The 16018-nt window shown below is 36.1% G+C and overlaps 2 protein-coding genes across 3 annotated transcripts; both read right to left on the bottom strand.

Annotated features, from left to right (window-relative positions):
- Positions 1–5721: 5721 nt before the first annotated feature.
- Positions 5722–7803, bottom strand: LOC104770997 (uncharacterized). Of its 2 annotated transcripts, XM_010495467.2 has the most exons (4): positions 7307–7803; positions 6397–6450; positions 6209–6265; positions 5722–6110 (listed from the first exon to the last, which is right to left on the bottom strand). In XM_010495467.2, the coding sequence occupies exons 1-4, from the start codon at positions 7604–7606 to the stop codon at positions 5952–5954; spliced, it is 570 nt and encodes a 189-aa protein (XP_010493769.1). In that variant the 5' UTR covers positions 7607–7803; the 3' UTR covers positions 5722–5951. The 2 variants fall into 2 exon arrangements, with proteins under 2 accessions (XP_010493769.1, XP_087362723.1); XM_087506597.1 differs by lacking the exon at positions 6397–6450 and having other exon boundaries at positions 6209–6301; positions 7286–7750.
- Positions 7804–11993: 4190 nt separating this feature from the next.
- Positions 11994–13312, bottom strand: LOC147918948 (uncharacterized). The gene is made up of 6 exons (XM_087503795.1): positions 13178–13312; positions 12826–13090; positions 12546–12639; positions 12315–12457; positions 12151–12235; positions 11994–12063 (listed from the first exon to the last, which is right to left on the bottom strand). The coding sequence occupies exons 1-6, from the start codon at positions 13310–13312 to the stop codon at positions 11994–11996; spliced, it is 792 nt and encodes a 263-aa protein (XP_087359921.1).
- Between the last annotated feature and the right edge of the window lie 2706 nt (positions 13313–16018).

Genomic DNA, 16018 nt, shown 5'->3' with positions numbered 1-16018 from the left:
TCGCCTTCTTCGTCGCAGGGAGAGAAACCGTTTTAAAATACAAGTACCCTTTTTTGTTAATTGTCTGTTTGAATTTAAGTTTATAGGATCTGTTTGGATATTTTAAATATTCATATATTCAAAAATTATCAAAAATGTTAAACTATGCAAAATTATTCAAATCATCGGAAGAATTATGGTAAGAAAACTATAACTATCCAAAAAATATCTGAATTAAACAAAAATATTAGTAATAAAAATATCCAAACTAATTAAAATACACAATCAATGAAATAATACAAAGCTAAGCAAAAAGGGGTTAGGTTCGGATTTTTTAAGGTAATCGTTCGGGTTTGGATTTGGGTCAAGTTTTTTTATACTCGAAATATACAGGTCTCTAAAAAATCCGTTCATGAATTTTTAAAGTTTGAATTATAGTTAGATTCAGATATTTTAAACCATGTTTTTCTCAATTTTTTTGATGCGAATATTCCAGCCATAGTTTTTTGTATTAATAAAATAAGAAACTAAGATAATATTAAATCAAAATTATAGTTGGAATTTGATTCTATTTTTAGTTTGAATTCCATTCTAATTTTAGATTTTTTTTTGGATTCTTGATTTATGAAAAAATTTGTTTTATAATTTTTCATTTTTGTTCTGAGTTTTGGTTTTAGTCGAAGATATAGTTATTTTAAAAATTTTAGTTTTTCATTTTTGTGTTCTAGTTATGCAATTTTTTTGAAGATAAGAAAATGAATAAATTCAAACTATATTAGGATATGGTTTTGTTTCCTAACCGAACATACATTCGAATCAGATTGATTTATATCTGAAAAAAATATTTTATCAAAAAAAAATTAAAAACAGAAATTAAGGAAAAAAGAAAATATAATGTGAGGGGGACTACATAGCGCGTGGTATCCAGTTGTTGTGTGTTAAATAGCCAACTGTTTAAGCTCTATCTCCAAAATGGTCCCCCTCCCCTACTACTACTAGTCTCCTACTATTCCTTCTCTTTCCACAAAACAAATTCTCAATATATAAAATAAAACCATTGTTATTTATTTCTTTAAGGTAAAATCAATTTGGCTCTGACAAAAAAAAACATTTTCACGAAAACATTTTTCAAATTTTATATCTGTCGTATTCTGACAAAAGGGACTTCATTATACTCTTTCCGTTTCAAAATATAAGATGTTTTAAGCAAAACACGCAGATTAAAAAGACTTTACTTTTAATAAGTTCAACCAATCAGAAACAATACTGCATAATATAAATTACTAAACTAATCTAAAAGTTGCATTGAAATTTGAAAACATCTTATATTATGAAACAACAAACTTCTCTAAAACATCCTATATTTTGAAACGGAGGAAGTATCATTTATACCGACCTTCCATTTTTTATTTATTTATAAAAAATTGTTTTCAGTTTTTTTTTTAATATAAATTTTATGATTGAAACTTGATGTGGAATCATACAAAAATACCGTGTCTAAACAATATAAACTAATATCGAAATATTAAGTAAAATATACAGATATGCTCGAAACTTTGTATGTATATGGAAGGAATAGTGGAAAACAAAAGACGTTGAAAATACAAAATATAAATTCTCAAACGAAATTCGAAGGAAGACGAAACTCTATGCTAAAAAAAACATAAGCAGGGTTGAAAAAAAAAAAAAAAAAAAACACACAAGCAATTAGGCTTAAGTGCCCGCAATTAATTTAAAGATAACATTTTGACGTAAACAAATACTACATAACTACATTTCGTATAAAATTTCATGGTTTATGCTAGCTACAAACCCTTTTTAGGTCTAACTCACCACTACACATATTTATCCGGTTCATCGTGCTTCGGTTAACTGCAAACCGGAGTAGTTCTAACCAAAATCGTCGTTACCAATAATCAACTTCTCGCTCTTTAATTTGCTACATTGACTTTATTCCCTCATTTGTAAGCTTAAAGTTAATCATGATCGTCGGTTTAACTATGTTACCGAAAACGTGAGATCATCGAACAGTGAGCATGTTCTTCGGTCACTGACTAAACAATGAAATGTACTTATTTGCCTTTGGGTCATCGTTATCGAGAGAGGCTTATGTAAGTCGTCTACTATTATAATGGAAATGTGCGTCCTTTTCACAACCTTTTGATCTTCGCTTGCGTCCTTTTCTTTAAAGCTGAACACAACCATCCAATTCCACACAAGGCTATGTCAAATGCATAGCGAAAAATAAAATGTAACTTTAGGAGATATATTGGGTTACTAATTATATATATATATATATATATATAAACGTAAAATAATATTTTAGTTACGAGTTACGAGAATAGTTTAAAAAGCAAAAGTGAGAAATAATATATTAATATCTATGCTTTTTCTATGACACATTACTGTTTTACTTACTATGCCACAGTAAAATACTAAATTGGATGTGTTACATATTTGCATTATATTTTTATTAATAATGCAAAGGAAAATTGCAATGTAAATGAACAACATCATAATGCATGTTTCATCTAGATACATATAGAAACGGCCCCAAATTTTGCAAGCCGATTTTTATATATACACACAATTATTCAAGTCGTTAGTCGTTTAACGGTATAGTATGTGTTGAAGTGTTAAGAAATAAAATGAAATGTATATATAAGAGATCTCAATTAATTTGCCGACAGTGGAGTTCTTATAGGATTTTGTCAAACAGGTTAGTTGAAAACTTGAAATTGTGGGGTAGAGATGGAACAGAAATGAAGCTAATTGACAAAAAAAATTTCATTAACCTTGTAGATAGATTATTTGCACGGCAATATAGCAATAATATGTGTTGCAGAAAATAAATAACAGTTTATTTGCAAAGGAATTTAGCGCAAAAGTATATATAAAACTTAACCTTTTTTTTGTTGTTGCAAAAAGTATAAAATTGTATATGTAGATCGTAGACTGAAACCTCGAAAAACAAAGACGAAGAAATGAATTTCTTTTCAAGAACTCAAGAGATTAAATTTGAAACTGAAGCAAAATCAATAACTTATACCCGAAAAAATGCTTACACCAAACAAATAAATTTTCTATTTTCGTAAAGACAAATTATAAAAGAGACTACTGCCACCGATGATAATAAACTAGCCAGATTATACAAATAATTATATATGATAGACAAATATAATATATGATAGAATTTTTTTTTGTTTTATTGCTAACTATTATTTTATTGACACACGAGCAACACTCAATCTTTCCCCCCAAAAAAATTGTCTTCACCAATAGGAAATGATTCAATTTTAATTAACCGATCTACATATATTAGACGTCGTCGTCGCATCCAGAAGTAGGTTTGAGTTTCTTATAGTGGTTTTACTTGCTGGGTTATGAAGTCCTTGAGTTCTCGAGAGATCAGCTCTCATCAGGATAGGAGGAGGTAGATGTTATCTTTGGGTTGGCCGTGGGCAGTCAAAATAAATCCTTCACAGGAGCTTTGGGAGAAGATGTGTTTTTGCTTTCTTAGGTCTAGTATATCTCATAGGGTTCTAGCCAATTGGTTTCTGTTCTTATTGTAAGGGTTTGTTCTTCTTCGTATGGTTTGAAAATCTTTGTTTGTTTGTTTTTAGTTTCCCTTCTATAGGGCTTTGACTCCAAGGACATCTCTTCGTCCGTCGGCTTTGACTCCGAGGACATCACTTGGTCCGTCGGCTTTAGCTTCTCTTTTTTGGGCTATGTTATATTCTTCCTTGGTGTGAAACCAAGTTATAAATAAAAATTTCAGATGACAAAAAAAATAAAATTAACCGATCTACAGTACAATAATCCAAATCAAGTTTGTGATATTGATATTTCGATAAACAAAAAGTTAATGTCAATCATATCCCACTTGTACACTGGCAAAAGGTAGTAGTTGAATATTACCACTAAGTTTCTTGATGGTCAGTTTTTTTATATGCTGATAAGTTAAATTCACATACTTTTTTAGACTCTACTTTTTAATAGTCCTAATTTATACTTACTTAGAGAGTGTATGATAGATACATACATCGTTGGAGTGAACTCTACACCAAAGACGTGAATTATGAGACTACCAAGGACAAACAATTTTGATTTGAAATCCCAACATTATTGATATTTTGATTCCACTTTTTTCATATTTAGGTTGTTTCCTAAATGTCTTTTGATGCAACATATTTATATGATTCTACTTTATCATTGTTTATCAAAGATTTATATATATTATATAATTAGTGAACAAAAAAAAGGTCCAGTTTGGGGCCTACTAATCTTCTTGGTTGGCACTGTTTAACAAAAGACTTTATCAATGAGACATATTGGCATATTGCACGTAAATCATGTAATAATCCAATAAATAATAATCAGATTTTACAATAAGTTATCAATAAAACATTAGAGATAGAAAGAGGAACGACGAAAACTATATATAGACTGATCTCAAATTGTTTTAACTAGAGGAACTCATAGATATTGAGGAATGTGAAAAAAAAAAAAAAAAAAAGAGAAAGGACTCGAAGGAGTAATAATTAAAAGTCAAGAGGAATAAGACATATAGTAGTAGTATGCTCATCAAAGTTAAAACTCCAAAATTAGACTGTTCTTCATGAAAAGTGGACCACTCGAAATAGAGAAAAAGCAAAGAGAGGAAGAAGCAAGTTATTTCATTTTCAATTCAATTCTTTTTTTATGGACCAGGACCACTCTTCCACTCTCCTCTTCTTTCATTCTCAGTTCTTCTGCGTTTGGCCATACCACACCCACATTGCTTGCTTACTTTTGGTTATGAATTCGACACATTTGAGTATCTTAGGCCATGCTTTCTCCACCCAATATCGAAAAGACGATGAGCGATATTGATGAAAGATTCCAGGCTGGGTTCTTCTGTTCTCATTTAAGATTTGAAAGCATAAGTTTAAGCCATAAATTTTGATATCCATAAAGACCTTTTTTCCATTAGAGGTATTAATTTTCCCGTAGATCCAAAAATTAGTCTAAAGTCTTTGGTTACATAAGACTTAGTTTTAGCTCAAAATATCAAACTCACCCGACTGGGCCTAGAAGAAAATGTTACCATCTCAACTACTAAACTCTTATGAGAATGAGGCCCATAACTTTTAAATTCTATGATGATACATACATCTCGTACATGTAAACCACTTCAGTGAAATTTATAAACTATTGCATTCTCTAACAGTTGGCTGATGTGTTAGTAATACTACAATTTTCTACAAGTTACTTTTTAAGACATGTTTTCCCCACGTAAGATGTTAGATTTTGGTTAATCCTTTTCTTTACCAATGCCATTTTTTTTTTACGTAAGAAGTTGATAAAAGTTGGTCGTTCCAGAGATTCAGCCCAAAGTCCATACTCCATAGCCAATATAGGCCTCTTTTGTGGGATGAAATAAGAATCTTATTAACCCGACTTTGGACATATATTTGGGTTTGATTTGTTTTAGTTTTCAAGGACTATCAAGTGGGACTCTCATATATATATATATTTTTAATTTCTACAAATGGATAATGTGGTTGAAAGTGACATTATATATGTTAGGTGTTGTGTTACTCCTTTGTTTTTGTTTTCTTCTTGAAAAGAGACTAACTAAATTCCATATTTTCTTCAGATTTTCTAGTTTTAGTTTAATAATTGAAGAAACATTCATTATCCCTTGTGCTAATATAGACAAAATAACACGAAATATCTATTTTTGTTGTTGCTACAAAGAAGTTATCAAAAATTATTTTTTTCCTCTTAGCTTTGTCTTATCTTACACATTATCTTTATAAAAACCACTCCACAATGTAATATGGAAACTTCATCTTTTCGAGCTCATGCGTGGCGGGAACTGGCGAACCCTTTTTCAAAAGCCCAGCCAAAGACGATCAGATCAGCTTACTCTGATCAAACCAGGTTCTCAAACCACTTTTCTCATGGTCATGGTTAAAGTTGAGTTCCTTTCATCTTAAGATCCTTATCCCATATAGTGTTGTTTCCACACCCAAAGACGGATAGTAGTCATTATTTTCCTCACATGGCATTATATTCAAATCTGGTAGCAGGAAATTGCCATCCGCCTTACAATTCTCATTCTCAACCAGATTCTGACTATCATCCATCTAAAACAAAAAGGGTTTTTGTTGTTCTTTAGTATAGTCACCAAGTCAAACAACAAAAGGTGGAGAACGAGAGTGAATTTGAAATTATGTGTGTTCACCTTCATTCTCTTCAAGTCCTTGTTCTCGGTAAATGGTGATCTGAGCAATGCAATGTCCTGTTTATAGAAACCAAAAAAGACAATATTATAATGCTGAAAGAGTCACATATCATCAAGAACCAAGAATTATTGCTTGCGATCATTCAAGTAAATCTTAATCATAAAGAGAGGAAGTGGTTAATTAGTACCTTTTTCTTCTGTAACTTCTTGACATCATAATCCAAGTCTGCGGTTACAAGAACCTACGATAAAGAACAAGAACGTTTTAATGAAAGGTGGTTAATAATAAAGTTGAGTCACAAGAAACAGAAGTTGAAAACTTAAAAGTCCCCACATAAATTGAATGTTGAGAAAAAAAGGTCCCATGTGACCCATACAACATTTAAATATACGCGTCAAGGTTGATAACCTAGCTCTCTTTCTTTCAAACAAAACACTTCAAACAAGACATAACTAATCCTTAAACTCTCTCGTTAGCAAATCAAACACAAATAATCCCAATGATATCAAACCACCACCAAATATAACCCAAAGCTGATGATGTTCCTCTGCATGCTTATTTCAAATGTTAATACACTAGCCTGAAACAACTATCATCAGTTGGAAACATCCTCTTGGACCTTGGTTATAGACACAACAACATAGTCAAAGGCCAAAAGAAACTATGGGGTCTACTGTGACATAGTGGAGATAAATCATACCCAACAAACACAAACACAAACACAAACACCAAAACGACAACGCATCAAACGGTCGCCTTTGGAAATGACAAGAATACCCTCTCTAGTTAAAACACTCGGAGCTTTGTTTTTTACTCGTATGATTGTTTTGGTCAATGAGCTTCTTGAAGGCAAAAAAGGACGTCTGGAATCTTATCAGACAGAGCAGTAACATTGAAAAAAGAAACAAAATTTAACCCAAGAAAATGGTTCAATCTAGAATCTTTTGGTATGTTGTGAAAACTGAAAATCTTGTTTCCCAAGTTTCAAATCAAGAATTAGGTTTTTGGATGAAGAGTTTGATGGATTCAGAACAGAGAAATGGAACAAAAGAAACAGATCAGTTAAATAGGAACACAATCAAGAAAGAGAAACGAACCTTGGATCTAGATCCAACGGAACTGATTCGACGACTAGTAGCTTCGTAACCATCGACATAACCAGATGGAGAAGAAGAAGAACCACCACAACCACCACTCCAAGACAGTGGTGTACTTGGACTACATCTAGATTCAGCTTCTTTTCTTGGAGACTGAGACCGTGGCTGTCGGATCCCCCACCGGAGCGCTGCTACAATCGGATTCTTGATTACTTTGGCTTCTTTAAGCGTCACCAAAAGCTCTGCCACAACTTCTCCATCTCTCATCGCGCACTTCGTCCAGTCATCTGATGAAACCATCCTCTTAATCCAAAGCTGAAGAAAACACCAAGAAGAAGATAGAAACGAAGCGTAAAGGTGTACTGAGATACTAACTTTGAGACAGAGAGAGAGAGAGATAGAGAGATAAAAGAGAGAAAAGGACGGAGACGAAATGATGATATTTGATTAAAGTTTTTTTTTTTTTTTTTTTTTGGACTAAATTTGATTAAAGTTTCTTTGTTTTTATTCTTTAGGTTACATTGCATAAAAGCTTCCTTATTACAAAAGCAACATACAATTGTTTGTAATGACTAGACTAACACCTTGTACCTATACTATCCCTGAAACTAGTGTTGAGAAAAAACGTAATTACGGCTAATGCCATTAGGAAAAAAAAAAAACATTGGAAGTTGGGACTAAGTCTACCGATCCTTTGATGGTAGATTTATACACGTGGACTGATTAAAGGTGTACGTCAGATATTTTTGGTACACTTAGTTGTAGTCTTGGTACACTTATCGGTCACTGTAGATGGTACACTTAGTTGTAGTGTTGGTACACTTATCGGTGGACGTACATGAAATCGATTCGTTAGATTAAGTTGGTAGAGGAATTTCCCTTTGATGATAGACTTTTGTTTTAAGCGCGTGTAGCGGCAAACGTAACAGAGTGGGAAGATATTTATGGTAGACTAATGGCATGTTGCGACAGATTTATGCGACAGCCTTCTCTCCTTACAAATATTTTTGGTATACTTTGTTTGTTTTTTGAAATAGTTTTCGTAGTGTTGTGGTAGGCTTCTTGTCCGTGGTAGATTTAGTAAGCAAGATTGACAGCTGTAAAGTCTTACCAGAATAACACGAATTTGTTTGAGCTGTCAAAGACAGTCTAGCGTTGCGATAGACTTATTGGAAGAAGATCTAAACACCTTTACTGTTCTTCCGATCTATGGTGTTCATGTAATAAAGTTTGTAGCAGATTCATCAATCGTGTTCTGTTTGTCTGCCGGAGCAAACGTCTTTTTCCTACTCAGTTTCTTTAATCTTTGATCTCGGTTCATCCATGGAAGAGCAAGATATCGTATTGGCGTGTGGGAGGTGGAGGGTAGACAAAAAGCGCTGGTTGTTTGATGTTGATACTAGGAAAGGGTGCAGGATTATAGTTGCCGATAAAGAAACAAAGTTTGAAGACTTTACTGCTATGGTGTACGATGACTTTGGTTTCTGTGAAAGAACTTCCGCGATAAAGTTGAGCTATATGTTAGATAGATATAAAAAAAGCGGATGTTATATGCCACCGGTGATTGTTTCGAATGGTCGGCAGTTTCAAAACTTTCTCAAACAGCATAGGAGTGAACTCATCCGGCTATGCGTTGAGATCGAAGCTAAATCTGGTGAAACCTTGTTCGAGGAAGTTAAACCGAAAACCCCAGAACCAACACCCAAGACCCCTGAAGTCATTGTAGATGATTTCGTAGGCGTGGCAGAGGAAATGGGAGAGAAAGATGATGAGTACGAGAGTCGGAAGGAAGACGGTGAAGATAATGTAGGAAATGATCTAGATGAAGATGAAGCAGATGACGAGGACAACAGTAGATTTGATTACTGTGACGACAGCGATGGTGAAAGTTCAGGGGATGAAGACTATCTGCTGTACTCCAACTTCGCCCCGGATGAAGCAGAGGAATCATTGGACGACGGACCTGGGGGTGGGTCTTGTATAGAGGAAAATGTGTGTAACACAGAATCAAATAACCGTACCCGCAAGACTAACTCTGCAACTGATGCAATTGAGAAGGAGGTTCGCAAAATAGAAAACGGAGGTGGTGATATTGCTGTGGGGGATAAGTTTGATAGCAAAGAAACATTGGTGGCAAGGTTGAGGGTGCTGAGTGTATTAGATAAATATGATTACAATGTTCGATACTCAACGCCCGTTTTGTTAATCGTTGAGTGTTGGGTAAAAGGTTGTAAATGGAGAATACGGGCTTCAACCATGGGTGATTCGCCGGTGTTTTATATTCGCAGATATTGTCGTGAACATATTTGCTCTGTTACGGAACGATATGGCCGTAGCCGTAATGCTAAACCACCAATCCTAGCTCAATTATACAAGGATTATGTTGGTGGTGTGGGAAGTTCTGTTGTGCCAAATCTTGTTGGGGATGGGCTCAACCTACGAAATGGTGTACAGGTTGGCTATTGGAATACTTGAATATGTTTGTTTTATGGTTGGCTCTGTGAGTGTACTTGTTTATAGGGTGTACAAACAGATCGTAGCTTAAGTTTGTTGAGTTTGTCAGAAATTAGTTGATTCTATGGCCTGCACTGCACATATATATAATTCGATCTAGTTGATAGTGTTTAGTGCTGATGTCTTTTACTGACCATTTTCATATAATAGCTTGGCTACTGGAAGGCACATCGTACACTTATAAAGGCGCGGGAGTATGTTAGGGGTACACCTGAAAGTGGATACGCTGAATTATTGGCATATTTATACAGGCTGAGGTCCTCTAATCCGGGGACCCTTACTAGACTGGTCGTTGATGCAGAAGACAGATTCAAGTATGTTTTCATTGCGATTGCTGGATGCATTAAGGGTTTCAGGTATATGCGGAAAGTTGTAGTTGTAGATGGAACCTTTTTGAAAGGTGAATTCAAAGGGATTCTTCTGATAGCGACAACACAAGATGGGAATTTTAATATTTTCCCTCTGGCGTATGCGGTTGTTGATACAGAGAACGACGTGTCGTGGGAATGGTTCTTTACTCAATTAAGTAGTGTAATTCCTGATGATGAAGAGGTTGCACTGATATCTGACCGGCATAAATCTATTGGTAAAGCTATCGCTAAAGTGTACCCCCTGGCAAGTCGAGGAATCTGCACTTATCATCTTCACAAGAATATTATCCTGAGATTTAGTGGGAGCGAAACATTCCGGCTGGTAAAAAAAGCAGCTGCAGCGTACCGTGTAGTTGATTTCGAAGAAATCTTCCAGAAAATTCAAGAAGCGAATCCGCAACTGCATGCTTACTTGGTTCGTGCAGATGTAACCAAGTGGAGCAGGGCGCACTTTCCTGGTGATAGGTACAACTTCACCACGAGCAACATTGCAGAATCGCTAAATAAAGTACTGAATCCTACCAGAGCCTATCCCATTGTAGAGTTACTAGAAGCTGTTCGGAATATGTTGACACGTTGGTTTGCTACAAGGAGAAAACAAGCTGCCGCAATGCCAACTTTACTAACCAAAGGAGTGGAGAACCTGTTACAGGTGTGACATTCATTAACATATCCATCGATATATATGTTAACGAAAGGCCTGAAAAATGTTAGTGGATATGTTTTATTGTTTTGGTTATATGAACTTACGCTTTGATTTACTCATAGGCACGTATTGAACAGTCAAGGCGTCTAAAGGTTCAAGAAATTGATGAAGATCGATTTGAAGTAAGTGGTGGTAACTCAACGCATGTTGTCAATCTGAGGTATAAGAGGTGTTCATGTAGGCGTTTTGATCTAGAGAGGATGCCATGCGTACATGCTATCGCAGCCGCATATACGGCCAACGTATCAGTTATAAACCAGCACCATCCATACTTCCGCAGAGACAGCCTCTGCAGTGGGTATGCGGAGGCGATAATGCCGATAGATACATCCTGCATCGTTCCTACTGATATTACACCGTCCAGATGTAAACCGCCTTTTGTTAGGAATCCTCCAGGAAGGCCAAAGATGACGAGGAGGAAGTCTGTTGTCGAGGTTGCGTTGGAGACGAAGCGGCCCCGCAAACAGCATGCTTGTTCTTAGTGTCAACAGGTTGGCCACAACCGTACAACATGCCCAGCCAATACGTAGTGCATGGGCGACAATAGACGTGTTATCTTTAATTGGCGTGAGGATAATACTCTTTTTTCGTAAGTGCCAACATAGCTTTTTGTAACATGGTTATGATGGCCCTTTTTAATTTCTAAGCCCACATTTTTGTTTAACTATAATTGTTGGAGAAATTGTTGCCGGCTGCCCTAAATGGGCCTATTACTCGTGTGGGCTTTTTAGAAATCTCAAGCAAACGGTTTTCTGTTTGAATAAGAAGCTTTTTAAAGCGAAATATATCTGTTTGTGGCCTTTATATGGTCCATTAGAGAGGACATAATTCAATGGTTGGATAGTGTTGACATGTTCACTTATCGTAGATAACTATTGTTATGTACGTACATATATTGCGGAGTACTTAATTTTATATTTTGTTGACAAAACATAACCATATATTATCCATAATCAGCGTAACATTGGGTTCATTCAAAAGTACAAACACACCGGGGAAAAAAAAGTTAATAAATTGCATAGATCTGTGCCGGTTCTTTAAATAAATATGGTACACTCCCTGAGTTCTCCCTTTCGCCCATATGGTTCCTTTATTCTCAAGGTACTGCATTCTCCCCTACGTGCTCCATTATATGTTCTATATAGTAACGTCCAGCGATTTCAGATCTGCAGTAAATATAGAAAGTGTATTAACGTATTTGATAGTAGCAACAAATACAATTAGGTCTTTTAGTAGGAAAACAAAGAGCTTACATCTCCTTGTGATGTTCCATTCCCTCGAAATCTGGTTTTATATAGAACAGCGAAGAGGCGGTTGTGTTGACGAGGCAAGGAGCACCTTCAGAACATTTACAAAATTAGTTGTATATGGTTTCACAAGGCTGGTTTCCTTATCTGATCTATCAAATCGAACATACCTTCGTAGCTTCCAACCTTCCAGAACCGCAAAATACAAAAGACAGGTTCGGATGTAAAAGTAAGATGACACCCGAGTGCTTCCCAAGCATTTATGAAGCGAGCAGCATAATCATCTAGGGCACGACACTTGAGGGTTTCATTCCTACGATTTTCTCAGGTTAATATTGAACGGGTATACGAAATAACTTTAAATGTAAATGTATTGAAAAGGTAGCACAAATCTCCTTTACCTCCCATTCAGTAGGGTGAGGACAACTTCATTGGCCGCATTTGCCCCCTCGAGTAATCTTCTGTCTTCCACCCCAACTACACACCCACAGACATCTGAAACCGGGGTAGACACATACTTTAAATGTTACGACCTATGTATTTTGATATGAAATTGTCTACTAACCTATTTATTTAGTATGAGGCCTAAAAACTAGTGATAATCACAAATATATCAATTAGCAAACGTTTTTAACGTTGTTTCAAACGATTTGTGTAATTGAAAATTGAAGATAAGCGTACCGAATGATATGGGATGGGTAATTCTCCCTCGAGATATATCACCCAAATCTTCGAAACGGAAGTAGTGTTTTTGATTCACCGGTGAGAGCAGGCCCATCGTCGACTCATCAGTAAATTTGATTTGGAAAGGATGATGTGTATTCCTCTCCCTAAGTGTTGGCTGGATGACCTTGAAATTCCTAATTTCATACCAATCACCATCATAGATATACTTCCTCATTTTCTTATAGGTCCCTGGTAAAAACGCCACCTCGATTGTGTCACCCTACAAAATTGCATATCAATTGTGTAGAAGACCACTGCGTTGGTTAACAACTTCGTGCAAATATTTTACAAAGCAAAGTGGACTAACTCGTGTATCAGCAAGGAGCAGAACCCGCTTCCAAAAGAACTCAGTAACATACCACGAATTCAAGACCTTCGCTTGGATAATCCAATTCGTTTTTCCTGGTCTAAGATCAGCGATGGCATCAACTCTAAACTCCATGGTTTTTTCTGATAAGATCCTGTTACTCGTGTCTACCCTGGGTTTGGATAGGAGACAGGGTGATGCTATTTAAATAATACAAAACGTCGCGACTCTTCGCTTTCTTTGTTTTTCTTCGGGTTTATATTTCAAATTTACTTTAATTCGTAGTTTACATATTAAAAAACCATAATTTAATTGCCGGTCCAGCAACATTGGAAGCCCAATGCGAAAAGAAATTGTATTGTTTACTTTAAAATTGTTTTTCTCAGTAAGGCCGATGTAATTTTTGAAATTTTTAAATGGGTCCTCAACTCAAACTCTAAAAATTGAGGCCTTCTGATGTTTGTTCGAATGGGCTTATTAAATTTGACCGAATGTTGTTTGAGTTTAAGAAATAAACAACAAATCCATACCGAATGGGCTTATTAAAATTGAGACCCGATACCTTGAAATCATAGGGATGTGAATACTTCCCGACTTCACCAACCGAATGCACAGTAGTAACAAAACAATACATTTCTCGTACCAAACGTAACGACCCATGTACCCACACACACTTTGTTGTACATACACAATTGGCAGATATATCTATTGTGTATAGTTCTTTTGCAAGATAGAACAGTTACAAAAGGAAAGGAAACAACATCAAGTGGTACATGCTTAAAAATAAGTAGAAGAGAAAACCATTGAAACAAAAGGCCGGATTCAGTCCGCGTAAAGCCTATGACGTAGATATTAGTACTGCGTTTATAACAGAAGGCATTTAGATGAAACGTTTAGGGCGAAACATCTAAAGAGATAATATAACTAAAGGATCTCGGATATAGATTTCGCCAACCACCAAAGGCCGCAATTGTTGCACACCATGTCATAGTCTCGATAGTTGAGAGAGTACAGACCATGCTCCAATAAACACAATTTAGCACATTCCGGAGAAGGGATCATAGGGGCAATCAGATAGACGAATGTATCCTTGTACGTGTTTTCTCGCGCCGTCTGATATCTACCCAGCAACATGAACAACTCCCTGCCTAAAATCCTTGTTTGAGTTGTATTTAGTTGGTAGTGGTATTCCAAAAACAGGTAAAGATAATGACCCGCCATGTCGAGGTTCCCATGTAACATAGAAAAAAATCCACATGCTAGTGTGGCATCATCTCTTGCGGGTACGTTACGAGTTAGAAGTGCAATATCTCCCTCAATGTCGCTTTCCTCGGCAACAACCCGGAGACCTTCGTAATAGATTGCCTTTTCGTTCCCAGCGTCAAGGCATTTTTCGAAGATACGCCGGTGCATCCCTTCCTCTTTTATTCTACGATTTCGATGATGTAATTTTTGGAACCAAGAAGGATGGCAAGTAATGCTGGAGATGTTAGCATCCTTGAGAACTTGAGGCCTAAGCGCTGTTTTGACTCCTCGAGGTCCTGCCTTGACTATTGGAGCTAGGTAGTTCAAACCATCAACTGCGAGAAACCCGAAGATGATAATCAACATCTCATCTGGTAGATGAGGCATTTTTTGAGACGCAGACGCCATCTTGCTGTGATTTTTCAGTAGGAACTACAACTTGTACAGAAGGGTGTTTGAAGAACACAAAGTTCAGGTTGCACTCAGTGGGACTGGTAATTATAATTTATAGAACGCTAACGAGATACGCATTTAGCTAACACCCTACCCGTTTATTGTTGTAATGCAACGTGACAAACGTCACTTACTACTGTTTAATTAAAACTCGCTGAGATATAAATCACATCACGCTGAGATAACACGACTTGGGGGGTTGGAGTTGTCACTTCGTCCAACCTACTGCTGTCATGTCTACCCTAAGTAGAGCCTAGCGGAATTTAAGAGAAATAATTGTCTAAGTAGTGTATAACGCATTTGACATCCGTTATTATGGTGGCGCCACGTATATACTAATACGAAATAGAAGAATCTGCGTCAGTGGATATATTTATAATTAATTTGCATACAGGGGGTTTTGCTCACCCAAACAATAATTGCATAAATGGAGATAATGCCTGAACTATTCCTTCCCATTCTACGAACACGCAAATTGCAACTCCTAATACGTACAAGGCCTAAAGTATATACTATTGTACGTACACTAAACGTACATTCTCTTGAACGTACACTGAAATTATAAACGTAGTTATTACACTAATATCTTTCAGGTTGTGTACGTCTTAGTATTATATATAAGTGGTTTTGCAATGGGTAGGTACGAGTTTTAGGCACCCAACCTCTTAGTTTTCGTAAACAACATATTAAGTAGCGATAGATTCCGCGTTCTTATGAAGGATACAACCTAGGTGTTACATGAACCAAAATGGTAGTACAACAGGGAGACATTGTAAACGGATTTAGTTGCCGTAGAAGGATTCTAGAAGATATAAAAACTGCGTTAAAAACATGATATTCGTTACATATTACGTTTAGGGCGAAACATCTAAAGAGATAATATAACTACAGGATCTCGGACATAGCTTTCGCCAACCACCAGAGGCCGCAATTTCTGCAGCCAATGTCATAATCTTCATACCATTTGTTTTTGAAACCATGCTTCAATAAACACAATCGACCACATTCCGGAGAAGGGATAAAGGGAGCAATAGAATAGACGAATGTGTTCCTGTATGTGTCTACTCGCGCCGTCTGATATCTACACAGCAACCGGAACACCCCCTTGGCCAGAAACCTGCTCGTTCCGATTTAAGTGGGTAG

This window comes from Camelina sativa, chromosome 20, assembly GCF_030686135.1.
Source record: "Camelina sativa cultivar CO46 ecotype springtype chromosome 20, ASM3068613v1".
NCBI classification, from domain to species: Eukaryota; Viridiplantae; Streptophyta; class Magnoliopsida; order Brassicales; family Brassicaceae; genus Camelina; species Camelina sativa.
The sequence above is the reverse complement of the archived record's forward strand: the minus strand, read 5'-3'. Positions and strand labels throughout refer to the sequence as shown.